At 37.9% G+C, this 14,033-nt stretch overlaps 1 protein-coding gene across 10 annotated transcripts in view; it reads right to left on the bottom strand.

Annotated features, from left to right (window-relative positions):
• Positions 1 to 14,033, bottom strand: part of ncam1b (neural cell adhesion molecule 1b) — a 45,145-nt gene that overhangs the window by 14,146 nt on the left and 16,966 nt on the right. For 4 of the 10 annotated variants that reach the window (XM_077723061.1, XM_077723054.1, XM_077723056.1 and 1 more), the window contains exons 3-10: positions 13,535 to 13,744; positions 12,246 to 12,389; positions 10,899 to 11,036; positions 10,495 to 10,612; positions 10,084 to 10,244; positions 9,083 to 9,225; positions 7,903 to 7,926; positions 3,166 to 3,195 (exon numbers count right to left, since the gene is read on the bottom strand). In XM_077723061.1, coding sequence (XP_077579187.1) covers positions 3,166 to 3,195; positions 7,903 to 7,926; positions 9,083 to 9,225; positions 10,084 to 10,244; positions 10,495 to 10,612; positions 10,899 to 11,036; positions 12,246 to 12,389; positions 13,535 to 13,744 — 968 coding nt within the window. The remainder of the gene's footprint in view (positions 1 to 3,165; positions 3,196 to 7,902; positions 7,927 to 9,082; positions 9,226 to 10,083; positions 10,245 to 10,494; positions 10,613 to 10,898; positions 11,037 to 12,245; positions 12,390 to 13,534; positions 13,745 to 14,033) is intronic. The other 6 variants (XM_077723055.1, XM_077723058.1, XM_077723063.1 and 3 more) reach the window with 2 other exon arrangements.

The following is a 14,033-nucleotide window of genomic DNA, read 5'->3' as shown; positions in this document are numbered from 1 at the left end:
GTTGTATTCATTGGCAAGGAAATGATAACAGGCAGCTGGTTAATGAGTTATGTAAATGACTCCCACACTGAACTGATGCTACCTGCTTCAATAGACACCTGACTTCAACCAGCTTCCTTACTTTCAGGGTCAACAACTGTCACTTCAAAACGCCCCTCCGAAAAAAGGTATTACCATTTGTAATACTGATAACAAATAGCCAAACAATAATGGCTACATCTGCTGTTATGATAGCAAATAATTGCCTCCCGCCAACCTTGAAAGTGGTCTTTTATGATTGTTCCTGTGTGCATTTCATTACATCCAACTGCAAATGATAAGACATTATAAAATGCTTTTAAAAAGAATAAATTTTGTCTAATGGCTGTGCTTGGAAAACTGAGTTGAGGTGTCGTAATTAAAAGGTGATCTTGTCAAATTTTAATTTTCCCCACTGTTTCATCAATTTTGTAAGTCACACTGTCCCTATTATTATGCAACTACCTGCCCACTTTGTGCTTCCTCCATGCCCACTCGCTGATGGCCATATGAAAGAAAGAAAACATTGCCAAAAACATACCTACTTGCCATCGACTAATATGAGCAAACACTTTATGTAGACATTATTCAAATTTCCAAGTCACATGTTAACTAATGAACGAGCTGCCTTGGAAAGCAATGACTTCCAATCCATTAAAATAGGAGGGCATTCATTGTCTTTGCTATCAGCCCAAATTCAAATGGATTTCTACTGGTGACAAACAGAAAACGGCCACCTAATTGGATTTCTATTATCATTAATGACACTGGAAGATTTAAGGGGAATTGAACTGTTTTCTCAGTTTATTAGAATACAATAATAAAATATATTTTGACAGTTCACCTTTGCGCATTTTTTTGTATATAATAGCTTTTAAGCTGTTTATTTTCCAATGCTGGGCGACGGCTCAACTGGTTCATTGGCGCTCTAGGGTTTTTGTTTTTGTCTTTTTTTCTGGCTCAGATCCGAGCTGCAGGCAAAACAATACCACGGATGCTCTTACACATGTTGATTGAGGAGGCGACTAGGGTAGCCATGTAAAGAGAGACCATGATTATTTTGTATTCCAATTCAAATTAAGCTACGCATGTCTGCTGCATTCATTATGCATCGCGGGTAGCAGGATAAGAGCAATGCTTATATAACACTTTGGACTTTTATATTCTAACCATGGTCCAGAAAACATTCTATGTCAAAATATGCAGCATATTGACTGCCTTTGTGCAATATTTCATCATTTTTCAATAGGACGCAACTGTTTAAGAAATACTTCTTCATGGCAGCAGAAGGTTTGGCCTTTATTTATCTATCCAACATTTTTGATAGCACTTTTTCAAATTACGATTATTGGTGAACCTTTCTCAGCCAGGCAAAGGCAGATGGAAACCCTGAACTAGTTTCCAGCCAATCCGATGCCAGTCTTTGTTAGTATAAATTAATGCATTCATTATATATAAAGGCGGGCATATCATGTGTCATGTTTATTTATCGGGACACATTTATCTTGATTGCAGTGTGAAACACACGTCTAAAATAACATGATGGTTATAAGCACCTTCCAAACAGAATATGAACACGCAAAGAATTCTTGCTTTAACGGTAATACGGGAAGACGGTCTGGGAATGTCAGAGCGTGAAATCAAAAATATACTACGGAACGCATTAGCTTCAAGCTTCACCTCATCTTAACTGGCCTGGCATATGCAGAAAGAAACATTCTCTTCTACAGCTATTCTGCCAAGCCAGACATATTCTGCTCGAAAATGCTCAGCACGCACACACCATTGTTTCGTGCCCATAACTCTTTTATCCCCACTGGCTGGCTTCATTATGGGATGTACAGAAACACCCACAAAGTGTGAGTGTGACTGCACAAAACAGCATAATTCTGTGGCTTCTGACTTTTGTTTTCCCACCTCTAATGTAAACCACTAAATATTATGTCAATATAGCATTGTTAACTTAGCACCTTTCAAGTACTCCTTCAAATAAAAACGGCAAACCTCCATCGTTCAAAAGACACGTAGATCAAGCATTTACATGGTTTCCGTCACAGCTGTGACTATATATGATAAATTCAGACAAAATATATTGGCCTGCACATGAATGCAAACATGTTCTGGGGTAGAACAGCTAAGGGCAAATGTATATCAGATAGTTTTAAGATCTGGTGAATTAGTTACATTATTAAATTATTATAATATATTTTTATGAGTATTCGACAATGGTCAAATTATATATTTAGGTGAAGAGAAATGGAAAGTGTAGCATAGGGCATAATAATGCCCTGAAATGCACTTGAGAAATGCTTAATTGTATAAAAGTTGAGAACGCTGATACTTCTATTTATAACACATTTTTATAAATATTTTTGGGGTATTTCTTTGTCTTTTGTCAACAATTGTTGGCTTAGATGCAATGAACAAGAAATCACGCAATGGAAAAGATATTGGAATTGCTTCTTGAGATATAAAAATGACCCAAAGTTATTTTTTTCTGGTTAAACTAAACTCATTCATTAAATGGTGAATGCTTGAAAAGGTGACCGCAAAGCCTTGATTTGGAGAGATGAGATGCAGTCGCTATCAAAATGGGGTGTAAATGAATACAATAAATAGACTTTTTTTTCTGAAATGGACCTCATCTATGGTGAATAAAAAATTCTGAGGAGCTATTATGATGTGTTATAAATCAAGTTGTAGTAAAACAGTTTCCAATAGATTGCAAGTCATATTCCACAACGCAGCTTCCAATAATTCACAAGCCTGCCAAGATGTCTGTTACAGTCAAGCAATTTTAGCGTAACACGTTCCGTCACAATGTCAAGCCTTTATATTAAAAGCAGACTTAATAGCAGAAGAATAATACAATTTCCCCACACTATTTTTGACATTAAAAATAAGACAGTAACTGCTAAATAATTATCCATGAAGTGTGGTAAAATATTTGATTAAGCTACTGGCGCGTGTTTATTTTGAAGGTCACTAATCCCCCCTACCTTATTCAAAATCTTCAACGGTAGATCTCTATTTAAAACATTTTTTTTTCTAAATCCGCCGTTGATAATTGCATTCAACTCCCTTGTTATGGGAGATGGATGCGTTTAAGAAAAAAAAAAAAGAAAAATAGTCATGCATTTAGAATACCTTATGTTGCTCAGGACGAGTCCATGATGCCTGTAGAGGAGAGAAAATAACAAACAACAACAAAAGAAGCAGAGTAATTCTTAGAAGACAATCCTCGTGTGGATAGAAAAATAAGAAAATAATGTTTTGGTGCTGCAAGTGGGAAGTGTTGTATTTTATTGTTTTCCCTTTACGTCTTCAATACCTGTGCATGAAAGTTAGATTTGATTGAAATGGTCTACACATCCATTGTGGTTATACGTTTCATATTGTCAAGGCTGGGATATTAAATATTTTCAGTAATCCCTAGTGTCCTCCTTAGAAGAAAAACTGTGTCTGAGCTCCATTAAGACTTACGTCGACTGGCATCACGATAGGCTAAAGGCTTTCAAAGAGAAAATAAAAAAAAAAGGTCTTTGATTTATCAGGAGTCATTGTTTTAAAATAGCTTTGCAATGGTTCTTTTGCTTTGTATTTTCTACATTTTCTGCACTAAAACTATGTAATGTTGCATTTGCGTTTAATCAACTTACAGCTAAATATTTGCATTAAAATGAATAACTGGAGTTTAACAGATATGTTTTCCTTTTGAATATGTCCTAGGGACCCATTTTGTACTTTTTGAACTCGAGGATTGTTTTTATATGGATAGGATGATAACCTGGCAATTGAAGTACTAAGTCATTAGGGGGAGGGCCCCTATCTGCAGAGACTTCATAATTAAATATTTAAGTGACTTTGAACCAAATCCACCGAGTATCCATATTTTACAATCAGCATACTAGAAAAGCTTGAGAGCTTACTGGGACAACATGCTATGCCCATTTAAGAAGAAAAATCACCAAAGACAAGAAACTTCACATAAAGCATGCTCAGAGGAGAATGCGTTAGAGCATGAAAATGAGATGCAATGGAGTAACACGTAAAATATCAAACAGCTCTTTCATCAGATGAAACAGCGAGGAAACGTGTGAAATAAGTGAATGCAAACTGGAATAAATTACTGGCCGAAAAAGGTGGCTAAAACTATCAATGCACTCCCAGCCCAAGTCCATCCTTCATTAAGTTGCAAATGATAGAAATGCAGTTCACTGAGGTAGGAGAACTAGACTGCTTAATTGAGTTATTTACCCTGAAACTAACATCTGGACCACCATGCAAAAGTATTTGGAGGTCTAATTGAGTGTTTAAAGGTGAGTGTCAACGTGACTTCTCTATCACTGAATACAGCAAACTGCTATGAAAAATCAATACATGGTACTACTGCACAAATGTCTATAGGTCACTCCTATTTTTCATATTTTACCTATTTTTTTACAGCCACCATTCTAATGTATAAAAAAACTAAAAACTGTGCTCATTTCAAGATTACTAAACCCACATGTGGCATGAGACTTTTGTGCAACAATAAACCCAATGCACAAGGTTGTAGTACAATTGTGGGCTATATATGAGCGTTGCTGGCAGCACGCACATTCAATCCTGTAATATCACTGAAACCTTGCACATCAGTGCAAACAGCAGTTAGCCACGTTGTCACAGTCGCTCTGCGGAAGAGCTATAGCCTTAATCTACTAGGCAGCTTAATAGTGTGGAACATCAGCACCTCATTGGTGCACAAGGCTCCACACTGCAGAGCACTGCGTCACTGTCATATGTGTTACGTGTGTTTGCTTAAGACCAAATGCATGGTAATAGGTGATGTCTTGGGCATAGTAAAAAAATGAATATGTGATAACGCAAACAACAACAGAGAATAATCATAGTGACAGCTCCATCAGGAATCATTATTTTACTACCATTGAGAGTTATCTGCTGCACTGTTATCACGAGGAGACAGTACCCTGAGAACAAACCTTTGTAAATGTGCAAAACTCTGTCATTGTTTCAAACCCCTTGATTGACAAAGCAAGACAACATTGCTGAGCATTCAGGCCCACACTAGTCTTTTGTTTCCAGGGAAGACAAAAAGTACAACAATATAGTTAGTCTCTGATGTCCTCCCCAAACTGGGGCCACAATAAAGGACTTAGTCTTTTATTACACGTTAAATAATTTCTTGCGGCATGATGGTAGAAAGGTAAGCATGTCCTCCTCACAGTTTTCCTTGTGCCAAGCAATTGACTAGTAACCAATTCAGGGTGTCCACTGCCTATTGCTCATAATTGACTGGACCCTCGTGACCCTTGTAAGGATAAGTGGTAAGCAAAGTTACTTAACCTTTATCACTTTTATGATAAAAAAAGAACATAAAAAGTGCTCAATGGTCCACTAAAAAATGTCTTGTTTCCCACCTGCGCTACTTTAATATTTAGAATAATCAAAACAGTATGTTAGGAGCTGAGATTTAAAAAAAAAAAACTAGATAAGTATTCACTAGTGGACACTCCTTTTCTGTACATAGTTGCTTTATCCATAATTTTAATTTATGTAATCACCACTTTTATATAGTGGGATCTTGTGATCTTCTTCTTAATCCTCATAGGGGAACATGAGCTTCACACCTGATATCATACAATGATGTTGTTGAATACTGTGGTAAGCCTAGTAAAAATGCATCTCGGGGTGGTAAGTTTTACAGTGGAGGCCCGCCGTGAGAAGGCTCTAGCGAAACCAGACAAAGACGTCTTTAAGCGAGAGAAACAATGAATCTGTCAGAGCGCAGCAGCTGTAACTCGAGTTGCTTTACTTTTTGCCCTGTAACAAAAGCTGTATTACAACCAGATCCAGTGTGTGTGTGCGTGTGTGTGGTGGGAAGGCTTCCTGTCTGAAAACTGAATGGTCTACTGACCACATTCAAATAAGTTAGGAAGCTATGAATGAATGAATACAGTTAGGTTTCATGTCACTTTTGTTAACCAGAGGGAAAATGTCCCATGGAGTACTGAATATGATAAGCATTCTAATCATACTGTATGAAAGGTCACACCCTAGAAACTGATGCATGTTGAATGTCCATCTGCTGGTATTTGTTTATCGAAGAGATACCATATAATGTAATGTATGAAAATAATGCACCATATCCTGAAATGATTATATGAAAGCAGGTACAGTAATGCTACCTTTCATTGTCTTAAAGTATCATTGGAACCAACCAGTAGGCCCTTGTAGTTTCCACCTCACTTTTCTATGAAATATTTCAGAGACTGAAGACATCCCAAACAAGCAGCTAATTAGATTGAGCGTTGAGCATAATGCAAAGATAAACTGGCTATTCAATGTAATACAAGCAATCGACACATTGTAAAATCATCCGATGTTTTTTTGTTGTTGTTGTTTTTAACGGATGCAAACATCCTGGATGAAATACAGCTGTTGTGATGCGTACAGATGGCATGACAGATGCACATCAGATGAATAGAACAAGACAGCAAAACAATTAGCAGCCATTTTACCGTGCATGTTTTTTTCACTGCACTTTCTGCGCATCTGCAGAATATTTACAACTAGGAGTTGTAAATAGATTTTTATCCAGCTACTTGACTAGACAAAAGGGCCGTTCATGAAGCTGCTAATGGTTTCTTAGAGTCTGTACTCGGGTCAGCAAAACACACTGTTGCCACTGTGCGTGAACAATCAGAACGTCTGAACTTTCCTTGCCTATTTTTCGGTTTGCAGGAATTCACTTTATCGACTGCCACATGCAGATATAATCTTTGCAGTGGCAATAAATGTTTGCAAACCCATAAAATGGTTTAAAAAGGATTTTGGCAGTGTATTCGGTTTTGAACACAGGTCACTTGATAAAATGGTAGGTGTGAAGAGTTAAAGTGTGACTGTGCCTCTGCTCCGTGGGCAGAGAGAAAACAAGGAATATCGTGACGTGCTTCATATGGCGGCAGTGTTCTTTTTGCATTTGGAGTACCATGTGTCGTTGGCAATCTATTTTTGATGATCAAACACTCGCCTCGATGAGCTTGACAGGTGGCTGTAAAAACACTGAACTTCTGTTGTCCACGCACAGAAACAAGCTGGAATAAGTAAACCATCGAAAAGAAATATTTGCAGGCCACCATTGATGTTGCAACTTGAGTGGGCGAGCGTTTGATTCTCAAAAGACAGACGGGGAAGAGAACAACTTTTCTACACGGTCCATGTGACCATGACAACAATGTTAGACAGTCTAGACCAGGAATTCCAAAACTGGTGCATAAGATTTAAAAGGATAAATAGAGGTTTCGACACATATCAGTTACGATTTGGCAAAACGTGATTTTTTTGTGTTATTTTAAAGTGTTATTGTCAAATTGGATGACATTAAGGGCCCAAGATGTCAAATTCCTATTAAGCAAATGATCACTGCCAGATATCCTATTCCTAGCCAGTCCGATGAGTTTATACAAATTTGTCTAAAAAGTGGGACGGTGCAAATTGGTGCCCCCAACCAATGGTTCATTTCAATACAATAACCATTTGGGAAGTGAGTTCTGGAGCAAAGTTTTGGAGAAGCTGGTCTAGACAACTACCGTATGAACATGTGCATGGATGAGTCAACCTCATGCTACAATGCAAAGACTGAGTGATCAATAGACAAGAGAACATGGTGTTTCACTTTTTTTCTTTTGTTACGTGACGAGAAACCACCCAAATGTCATGCTTCTACGGCAAGATAACATCTATTTACAGCTACACTCGGCGCGCATGCAGCAGTTCAGTCAGTGATTTAGTTTTCTATTTAGACTCTGGAAAACTGATTTGAGTCAAAATCTAGAGGCGAATTTTGGCACAGTACACCTGTGTGCCACATTGATTTCATACCTGGTAGATCCTGTTTAGGTGTGCCTGTAGGGAGAGAATGTAGTGCATGTAATGGAGCAGCTCTACAATTTCGCCATCAAGAACACCATTCTCTCAACATTTTCCCCCTCATTACTTCACAGCCGTAGCGAGACCCTTGAGAAATAAGGCCGCATGAGCTTTGTGAGGATAATAGCCAAGAAGGCTCATTGTTTTTTGATGATTTGACCATTAAATATTATGGGAGAATATTGGTCAAGGATGTAATGGACAGTAGCGCTCCATGCGCCCGATACAAAAACAAATTGAAAGCATGTGTGTAGTGTGAAGTAGAAGGGAAACAATAAAAAGGATACAGTTAAGCGTAAAATGTAGAACCCTTTCAATCACCAGCATGAGCGGGGCAATATGTGATTGAAAATATTAAATAAACACTTGATCATCCAAGTGCTCATTTTAGCAAAACAAGAAGAAGCAGACATCAAGTTTAATAAAAGAGCTCTGGATTCAATTAGAATGTGAAGGGGAAGATTTTTTTTCCTTTTGACATTTAGGAACATTTTTTTGACATTTGGAAATGTTTAAGTGGAATCTAATTTCCACATCGAAAGTTGAATGCAGTATTGTGGAGGTAATTGCGTGAGAACGAGTCGCTTCATTTGGCAGATTAAATATGCGATGCACAAACATCTTGGAGTGCATTGCATGCACATTCTTTTGGATAATTATTAGACATCTTGAAATCCAGATTAAATTTACATCATCTGTCTTTAAGAGATTGACTTTTTTTGCGATTTATCAATAATTATACAAGTTGTCCAGTTTAATGTTGGCTACTCATAAAATGATCATAAATGTGCTTGTTCATCCATATATACATTTAATTAACCTTTACTGATATTCAATCAATTTATCGATGATAACTAACAACAAAAAATATCTGCACTGCAGGTCAGAATGTTAAAAAAAACAGCCAGTTTACTTACCATCAGACAATTTCAAGCTATTCAATGGACTGGAACAAACTGACTTTCATTTTCCAAAAGTATATAACATAAGGCCATGATAACAACACACTGCAAACGTGCATGAACTAATAATAAAGGAATAAAAAAAACTCATTTTTTGAGGAGAAAATCAGATCACCAAATAAAGTTGTCTGTCATAAATAAATTCAGAATAAGTTTTATTTTTGGTTTACCTGTTCGCCGTCGGTAAAAACCCGGTTCCCGTAGCTCCAGCTGATGGTGGGCGTCGGATCCCCAGAAGCCTCACAAGTTAGCATGACCTGCTCCTCCATCTCAGAGGTGCTTTGATTCACAATATAGGTGATCTTAGGTTTGACTGTAAAAGACAAAGTTGTTCCAAGTCATGAATGCTCGAATTGGGATTAGTTCAAAATGAGGATGAGTGTTTTGACGTGTGAGGGGGAGGCGTTAAAGCTGAACCATAAGCCGTCTACTCCCAGCAGTAGCAAAATAACAATAACTACGCAAAGGAAGCACATTTTAATTCAGGGGAAATTAAGTCTGTGTTGGAAGGCATGGTCTCTTGAAGTTTATATTTCACCAAACTATAGCTGAGGTGTTTTGAGATTGCTGTCAGTGGAGCAAAGAAAATTAACACGCTCTCACTGAAGCGTGAAGTTGTTGTTTTCCTCGCCCTCTGCGGAGGATAAACACATTGAGGCATTCCTACACAGTAATAATTGAGGATTTTATAATATTCATTAGAGGGGACACATTTGCAATGCTGTGTTAAAACTGTGAATAGCCACTGGTAATTATTTGATGAACAAAAGAGCAGCTGTCTTGTTTCTGGTGTCATTACACATAACGCATTGATTTTAGTTTTTTAATTTAATGACTAGAATATTAATATGATATCAGAGAGAGAGAGAGAGAGAGAGAGTGAAGGTAAAACAAACTAACACTAGTGTTTGTGTGGGAGCATATTAAAAAAAACATGATGGCGCGATGCTTTGAAGATGGCAATTGTGTTTGAATTGGAGGATATTTATAGATTGCAGAGGAGAGTAGGCTAAACCATGTGGCTGAACACCACTTCTAGATCTCATAATTAATTATAATTTCTGACTCCACTGTGGCAGAGGCAAAAGAGCACATACTACTACTACTCCAAAAAGTCATGCCTACACACTTCACAGTCTATCCTTACGTAGGGTCAGTATTTCCCACTCACCAAAAACTCTCAAACTAAGCTCCTGCTCAGCTTCCCCAGCCTTATTTTTGGCAATGCAGGTGTACTCGCCCTCATCGAGCTTCCTCACATCCATGATGGACATTTCCGAGCCATCCTCATTGAAGCTGTATTTCTCTCCCGCCTCCAAAGTTATTGTGTTGCTGTAGGATGAAAAGAACATACATACAGATTTTGTAGACGTCCACTTGATTTGAGAGGGAAGGCAATGCTAATTTATCAAATGGATCAGTGAGTGCCTGATAAAGAGTAAAGGCATCCAATCACTAATTACCCCCAAAATATCTGACAACAAATTGTGGGTTATTAAATGCTACCATATTACAATTGATGAATCAAAGAAAATGTATAGTAGCACCATTTAAATTGCTCTTTCTAGGTGGAAACAGTTACCTTTTCCAAGTCACCATTGGTTCAGGAAAACCATCAACTGCACAGGTCAACATGGCAGATTGGCGCACATCTGCTGTGGCATTAACCTCTGACTGCCATACTCTGATTGTTGGGAGCACTGTGCAAACACACAGATAAGGTATATATGCATGTCATTTCTCTATTCACGGAAAACCAGGAAGGGGATGCACAACCGAAATCAGTGTTGAAAACAGAACACTTTCATCTTGGAAACCTTGTCCCTATGGCTTTGAACTCTGAAGGAGACACACACACATAGACTAGTATAACTGCTTTGTACTATCCAGTTGCTGTGGGCAACTGTTTCCACATTCGTACCTTAAGCTACTAAGGATACATACAAGCATGCACACACATACAGGGTGAAGAAATATTTTACTAACCGTTTACGACGACCTTGATAACCCGTAAATCAATCTCGCCGCGGGCCATCAGGCGTCCCTCACAGGTGTACGATCCCTCATCTGTTTTCTTTATGCCACGGATTTGAAGATGGTTGTTACCCAGCACCTTAAAGCGAACTTGATAAAGAAGATACAAGCATCGTTAGGGATTGTTGAATCATGCAAGAGTTGTGATGGACTAGTGCAAAACTTGAAGAGTGGCTCAATAGAACACAGCGCTGGAAAATGTCAAAAATAATATTTCGTAGTGGGTAAAGAGAATTTTCAGATTTTGTGACCCTTTACCAGTGATGCATACAAATATAAAGCCTAATGTTATCTGGTTTTTTTTTTAATTGCTTTCAAATAGTTTCCTTTTTTCAATAATACATTCTAACAAATGTAATAAAAAACACAGCAAATTAACTATTACTCATATTTTCGTTTTGTGAAAATGATTCCCACCTCATGTAGACATCCACCGGTTTTCCATGGGAAACAATCAAATTGGCCTTAATTGGTTTCAGTCAATTTGTGGAACTTTTAAAAAGGTACAAATCACCCATGTATCCACCAGTTACCACTCAGACAAAAGAACAGTAATTTTGTGTTCAACTGCACAGACCCAGATTCAGTGAGTAAATTTGTAAGTAATTTGAGATAATATCCGCAAATTTCTTGTGACTCCTTTTACCAGCAGCCCACACTGGTCACTTACCCGCCACTATACTGGCTCATCCGCTTCCCAGCGATACCAAGATGCAGCCCTCACACAACGAACAAATCCCTCAGCCAATGCCTTGTGACAGTGCACACAGGGTCACTTTCATGCCAAACAAGCCCACAAAGGTAGTTCTCTAAAACGTTTCGCTGCACCATATATATATTTCTATATACCTTTCTCAATTGGGTGAAAAATCCTTGCAAAAAATAAAAACTTGAAGCCACAAGATTGCCAAGAAAGTCAATATAGATAGTTATGTACATATTCAGACCCCTACTGTCAAAACATATTCAATATTAATGCAGCACATACTGTATATAACAAAATATATCCTTATAAAAACATGGTTTAAAATGAAATGTTAGCCTAATAAATTCGATAGCATTAATTCAAATCACTGTTACAACCCCCGCGCGAGCTTGTGATATGATGTGGGAGAGAAATCACATTCAATACACTGTGATATTGCTCGGGTCTCTGGTGAATAGCACAGTCAATTGCATTTTTACTTTCAAAGGCAAATTACTTTTTAGCCTCCCTTTTTAAAAGTAAGAGTGAAATGAGAGCGCTGTCAATCACCTAAATTTACATTTCATTTTGTGTTTATTCGATTGCCATCTTACCATCTTTTTCCATCTGTATTCGAGCTCCTCTGTACTTCCACAGGATGGTAGGAGGAGGAGAACTGATGACATCACACACTATTACAGCAGTGTCCCCTTCAGTGAACTCTTGCGGTGATGGTGCATTTGTGAAGGTGATTTTCTCTGAAAAAAGAATAGCAAGTTAAACATGTTTTTTTCATACATATTGGTTTTATAATATATTTATGCATAGGCATATTCTCAAAGCTTTAAATGATATGATTCTGACTGGGCAACTTTAAAACTGAATTTCTCCAACTCAGCAGGCTATAAAATATTTTGAAATACATTTGCATATTTGTGGGAAGTTGCACACGATGATTTCTTCCTATATAGGAACCTGCTTGCAATATCCTTTAACAACTATTGGAAGTATAAGGTTTGGAGGTTCAAATTCAGATTGATGACAAAGATGTATTAAAAATGATGGCCCAATGTTTTTCTATTTTACTAAAAACTGAACTTGCCATATTCATTCTTTAAACAAGCTATTTTAAAACAACTAGGTCATTTTAACCAGGTTTTCCCCTCCTGAAATTAGTTTGCTCAGGTTTACATTCCATGTAATTTAATCAGGTTCCCCTGGCTGACTATATTTACAGCTGTGTACTTCCATTCTTAACTAACCAAACTGATTGATTGAGTTTGCTGGTGGCATTGAACCACTACGGCGACCTTAAGCACTTGACTCAGGTCAAATGTTGCAGACTCGATTGAGCTGTAATCTTATCTGGTGACGTTCCGTAGATTAAAAAGATAAAAGTGTCCTTTGTAACAGTCTGTGCCTACAGGTGCAAACAATAATTGGAAAAGGGGGTTGACATTGAGGTTAAAAAAAAGTAGTCTGGCCATGCCCCCTTTTCAAAATACATGGGAATTTTCCTTTGCGGAAAGTAAAATAAACATATAAAATCTAAGCATCAAAGTATTTAAACAGGCTCTCATGTGCATTATATGCATGGCTTACTGCATTCTATCAAATAAACAGCGATAGAAGTGAAAAGCGGGTGGAAACTCAGATAGACGTGCTGATGCACAGCATTTATGGAAAATATAAGACTTTCATCACAGTGGCTGAAAAACAGACAGTCATTAAACAGCCTTGTAACGGTCTTCCGACCATTTATCGAACTGATGAAAAATCTATATGCCAAAAAAAGAGCGAGAGTAATGTGTTGCCCAACAGTAGTCAATACAATAAATACTACACGTTTAATAAACAAAATGCTTGTTTTATTCTGCTTTGAGTTTGCACAGAAAATACTTACGGAATATTTTTATGTTAACCGTTGACTCCCCTTGCTGATTTCCAGTGGTAGCGACACACTTGTATGTCCCGGCATTCTCTGTCACAGCTCGGTACAGCGTGAGGATGGATGAAGTCTCGTCGTTGCGGGTCACCGTTATGTCGGGTCGGTTGGGTTCTATCCTTTCTCCACTTGGCCCAAACCAGTCTATGTGTTTTGCACCGCCAATAACTAGAGAACAGTGAAGGGGGGAAAATGTCTATCTACAATGCATCTATAATGTATATGTACAAAGTAATAAAGAAACTCAATCAGTTCCCCTGGACCAAATAGTGCTGACGATACATTTCTGTTTTATACACTGAAGCGTCTGCTTTATGGGCTTCAATTCACGCTTCACCAGTGCCGGCTGTGTGACTCAGCAACAGAGGCAGAATGACAATTACATAACCTTAAAGACTACACAAGGAATTACACGTGTTGGTGGTGATTACACTCGCTAGGATGTTGTGCATTTTAC

The sequence above is a fragment of the Stigmatopora nigra genome, chromosome 8 (assembly GCF_051989575.1).
Source record: "Stigmatopora nigra isolate UIUO_SnigA chromosome 8, RoL_Snig_1.1, whole genome shotgun sequence".
Classification (NCBI taxonomy): Eukaryota; Metazoa; Chordata; class Actinopteri; order Syngnathiformes; family Syngnathidae; genus Stigmatopora; species Stigmatopora nigra.
This window is presented reverse-complemented; position numbering and strand designations above follow the sequence as displayed.